At 36.8% G+C, this 5,390-nt stretch overlaps 1 protein-coding gene across 1 annotated transcript; it reads right to left on the bottom strand. All coding sequences in view use genetic code 11, as the record gives it.

Annotated features, from left to right (window-relative positions):
• Positions 1-651: 651 nt before the first annotated feature.
• Positions 652-2,743, bottom strand: EGR_07870 (hypothetical protein; the record flags this gene model as incomplete). Its single annotated transcript, XM_024497119.1, has 5 exons — positions 652-786; positions 1,017-1,317; positions 1,484-1,714; positions 2,527-2,580; positions 2,622-2,743. 5 exons carry the CDS (start codon positions 2,741-2,743, stop codon positions 652-654), a joined length of 843 nt encoding a protein of 280 aa, XP_024348456.1.
• Positions 2,744-5,390: the final 2,647 nt, after the last annotated feature.

Here is a 5,390-nt window from a genome sequence, read left to right as displayed (position 1 = left end):
TTACCGTAAAGTATTTTTTTTGAGCGTTATCTCCTGCGCACTTTTTGAACAGCCTCTCCTGTCGTCATTTTACAGCTTATTCAGTGGCGCATGAAACACAGCTAAGAGTTATCAGCGGCAGTCATCAAATTGAAATGCAGCTGAGAGGACAGCATTACCAATGATTTTCTCTTGGCATTTCTACTAATTCTAATGTATTTTTTAGCTCTAGACATTTTTTTGGAAGGAAAGGGAAATGATCTGGCCGGCTTATGTGTCCATTGTTTGGTAGAGGGACAGTGGAGTAAAAGAAGAGCCGTTTAGTAGGGGACATTGCTTAGAGAAGTTTCGCTAGATAAGCTATTTTGCCGCCATTTATGCTTGTCACTTATTCCTCACTTCAGTTCTGCTCAGCCACTTCTATCTGCGCTCTATCTATCTTCATGAACCACTCCGCAATAAACTCTTCCAGATGATTAATGGCCACAACAGTTGTTAATAACAGTCCCAAAACACTAAACGGTGGCGGTTATCAAAAGACATGGCTTTCTTCCTTTGCGCGATAATGCAACATTCAGATATCATGGATCGGCTTGCTTGTCTCTGCCACCAAATCAGCGTGGCAAGTGTTCTCGGAAGTCAGAAGAACTCATATGTGTAAAAAAGAAAACGTTAATGTTGTCGAATAGAGTCAAAGATAGCAATAGCATAATGATCAAGCCATAAGAAGTCGCCTGATCTGTGAAATTTACTATAATGAAATTTGCAAGTTAATGATACTGTTTGATATTTTACCCTTGTTTTTATCTAAAACATTGCATTTATTGCCTTGGCACAACGAGTTCTCTTGTGAGGCATGTGGAATTGCTTCTACAATTACTTGTTACCACTTACAGTTGTTGGTCTAAGTGTCAGCACAAGTACAATGCGGCTGAGGGCGATTATATTAATAGTCGATGGGAAAAGTTGCTCAAAAGGTAATTTAATCATGTGCCTTAACCCAAAGAGTGCTCCCTCTGACTGCGTTGGTCACTGACATAATAGCGCACTTTGTATATTCCACACTGCATCACATTAGCTTTTACCAGAATGAGCCTTCGCCTCTTTTGTGCAGCTCTGTGTGTTTCTGACTGCGGTTGCATTATGGATTTACTCAATTTCTGTGGTGTGAAAATACCGGAAAGATATTCCTCATCCTGTCTCAAGGGGATTGTTAAGCAAAATTTATAATATTGATTCGTTTTATGCAAAGAGGTGTGCTTTTGAAGCAAATAAAGCTGGTTTAATGACTTATTTTTCCAATTGCAAAGGCGACTACATAAGTGCTCGCGTAATCTACTAAAAATACTAAACAAAGAGTTAAAGTACTGCAATCATACCGATTCCATTTCTTTCATTTCTCTAGTTTTGGCTTGTCTTCTCTTTATTCCACATTCTACATAAAGCACTTTTGCTAAACTTTATGCAAATGCGCCTACTCATCAAGAGATCTTTTCAATACTACCAATTTACTGTCAAATATTCTCCCCCCATGAAGTTGGGATGAACGTGCACAGAAGCGCTTGGCATTGACACTTTAATAATAGTCGGCGAATTGGCGTGATTTATTCTCCAATGGTGTGTATTCAGCAGAATAAAACCAAATTTTTTTAATTCTAGGCCATATTTATGCTTGAGTCTTTGCGCTGAGCAAGAAATTTTACACTCCTTAATTTCTTTAGGCACACACTTCTCGCTGAATAAAATTAAAACTATATTACCGCTAAAATAAGCGACATATATCTATTTCAGTTTCTTTCTTGCATGTCTAATTTTTTACTTAGGAAGGTCATTTACGGACCCACTAAGAAATTGCCGACTTAGATAATTTTATTGCAAATAACCTGGTAAATCAGGGATGATGATAAGGGGAAATTCAAAGCTAACATCAATTTTTCTTATTAAAGTAGGCCCGCATTTATGAAACATTGCATAAATCTTACTTTTCCTGATGGAGTCTGGAGAAATCACATATTATGACTACATTGCATCTGGTTGCTGTAACCGGGCGTTAACGAATATTCTGACACTAATAACTCATTAGTAGACCTTAATCTCTAAACATTTAGTTGTGTATTTATATTTGTTTACCAAGTTTTTAGCGCTCTCACTTTTCATGTGATCGAAAATTGGAGATTTCTGCGTTTTAAGGCTAGTGAAAGACCGATTCTCATTAAATGAATGAGTCACATATAATGCAATTATTTGAATGACCGACAGGAAAGTGGCCATTATTTTTACTTAACGATAAAGCAGGGATTTTAATTTAAAGCCACAACTTGATAATATTATGCCCGCATTGAAAGTGATATCACATTCTTACACCTAGGTTTCTAGAGCATTATGACAGACATAATTAACGGGAAAACGAGATTATTTTCTTACTGCATTTGACTTGTTCCACAGCAAGTCATTCATATACTATCACAAAAGGCTGTTTTATGTCAAAACGTGTGTATTTTGCACACCCCATATGAACAAAGGCACTTAGAGTCATCGAGACATTACCTTATATGCCCTGGGTTGTTGTGATTAATATCTTGCAAAATAAAAGCCACCAGCCTTTAACAATGGAAGTGCTTTCACGTAAGCCACAAGTTTACACGCCCTTCATTTTTAATTTCGATAGTGTTAGAAATTCTTGTGTATATGAGGTATTTTCCGATGGGAATGCTCCACCACTTACAAAAGTGTGCAAAACAGATCTAGCATTCACATAGTACATAAATATGTCCTTTAATTAAATTCATTTGTCTATTCTTAGTTTGTTTTAGCGTAAACACTTTTCATACAGGATTAAACCAATCATAACAGTCCTGTATTTTGCCATTTACCTTACAAAAAATTAAGCAAAGGGCACGAAACTACGCCATCCTTCGCTTTAACTGACGCATTTTCCCTATAGATTAGAAACAACAGATTAATCAAAGAACAATTTAACAGTAAAGTGCGCTTCACATGTTTTCCCCGGGTTTTTTTCTGCGCGTCTACTATGCTTTACACTGGAAGGACATTTACGAACCCACCGGGAAGTCACCGACCTTGACACCATAATCATAAATAACCTGGTTAGACAAGAGAGGAAGAAGAAAAATTTTAGGATCAAAATTAACTTCTATAATCAAAGTAAGTCAAATTTATCCACAATTATATAAGCCTTACATCTGTTTGCGGAATTTCGCAAAAAACCGCAGACATTGTGGCTGCTTAACACTTGATTACTGTGAATGAGCGCAAACAAATATTTCGGAATTGCTTTTGAAGTCGTAAGGCCTTATTTTTGAGCCGTGGCTTTTAGTTGATTTGTAGGATTCTTAATTCGGAAGTGATTATTTAATCCCAACCTTCGTCTATTTACGACGTAATGGGGTATTAGCCATCTTTCGCTGGTCATATTTTGCGGAGAAAGCAAGTCCAAATCGCTTTTACCAATTAGGTCTGAGGTAATACATTTACTTCAGGGGTGGAAAAGTGAACTTCTGCATCCAGTCGGTAATGTGACGGGATTTCCATTTTACCAAAAGCTATAAAAAGACTGCTCTCTGAAATGTGTGAGTTTATTTTCTCACGTTCATAGTTCCACAGCGTTATGACAGGCACAACAGGAAAACAACGAAATTATTTTCTTGTCTCATTTAGCTTTTTTCTCATACAAGGTATTCGTGGACTACTATAAAAGGCCACTTCGTCTCTAATGGTGTCGAAATTGCGCTCAATGTGTACGCAGTGGCATTTGCTATCATTAAGGCATTATATTTTATACTCTGTGGTGTTCTGATTGGTATTTTGGCAAAAGAATGCTACCAACCTTTCAGAACTGAAGTGTCTATATGCAAACCGCCAGCTTCCTAACTTTTTTTCAGATTTGATTGTTGTTGAGAGTGGACTTTGAATAGGCGGTAGGTCGTGTGGGGAACACAAGTATGTGGAACGGATTTGATATTCACGTAGTATTCAAATGGACTCTGCTTAGTAAATTCAGACACCTTTCACTACTTTTGCCGAGCGTTTTCATTTTATACGACAAATGGAGATTCTCATTCCAAATATAGCTGTACTTATTGATTTGTTTTCAACCGATTAAATTAATTTTAAATAACTGACATTAAATTTAAGCTTGGGTTGGCACATTTAAAAATATCGAAGAATATTTAAGAACAACTTTAAAAGCTGAAACTTAAGAAAATTGCACAGCAGGGTGTATGAAAATACCGTGATTTAATTTATGCTACAGATTAGCGCAATAGGTTTTGTATAAATGGGCTTTTTAGGTGAGGTGTGAGGGCTAGGGCAGCCCCTTGGCTGGGAAATCTTTTTTATTTTTGCAGAGGAGGGAGAGGACACGCCTCGACTCTACCATACAACTGATTATTTGTCGAGACCCAAATAACGGCTTCATGAAAAACCCTAAATACTTTACCAAGTCTTATGAAAAGTGGAAGAAAGCAGAGACAAGGAAATATACTATTCATCTTTAATTCACGTGGAACCAAAAATAGCTGAGTGAATATCTAGTATTTGTCGTCTATTAAAAATGGCAGTTTAACAATGCGTTAAAGAAAAGTAATGATATTCACCTTGTTCCAGATTCCACCGGAAGGGTGGCCATGAATTTGTTTAAGTTTTCGCACTGCACCACATTATTTCTTTTGTTGAAAGTCACTTTGAGCACACACATCTTCAAGCAATTGGTCTGGAGCGCAGTACCATTCAGAAAAAAACAATTGATTACAGGCTTGATTTTTGGTGCTTAAGGCATCGTATCGCTGGTGAGTGGATTTGATGCTTAAGTTGGACAGGTGAGAGGTAGACATGTAAGCCAACTATCACATAACAAAATTAGCAGGCCGGAAAATGTTTAAAAACGTCAACAACGTTAAATGTTTTGACAGTTTCTCTATTTGATGAAATAAGGAACATAAGATTTTTGAATTTGCTCTCTTGCTTCAAGGAGGAGTTTTCAAAGTATTCACTCCCGCCATATCGTTTGACACTTTTATAGCCTTTAAAATGAGATTGTATTTTGATACAAGAGCAATTACTGTCAGTTCAACTTCCTAAATTATTTCAATTTTTACTTTTAGCTGCAAACTTTGCTCTGATTGTGCATTGTTTCTAACCGCTTCCTTCAAGTAACTATAAGAAACTAAAATGAACTTACCAGCGAAAATCCTCGTAAAGAAATGGAGTGTAGACGTCATTAGTAAGAAAAGCATTCCCCTCCGATAAGATGACACCCTTCCTTAACTGAGGACTTTCTTCCAAAATGTCAGCAAGCTTTCTTATAATCAACAAGAGCAGCATGTGTAGCTATGTAGTCCATTTAATGTAGATGATAATTAAACCACATCTGTTATTATAAGCAGACATTA

The sequence above is a fragment of the Echinococcus granulosus genome (genome assembly GCF_000524195.1).
Source record: "Echinococcus granulosus chromosome Unknown EG_S00089, whole genome shotgun sequence".
Taxonomy (NCBI): Eukaryota; Metazoa; Platyhelminthes; class Cestoda; order Cyclophyllidea; family Taeniidae; genus Echinococcus; species Echinococcus granulosus.
Note: the sequence above shows the minus strand (reverse complement) of the source record. Positions and strands in the feature narration are given on the sequence as shown.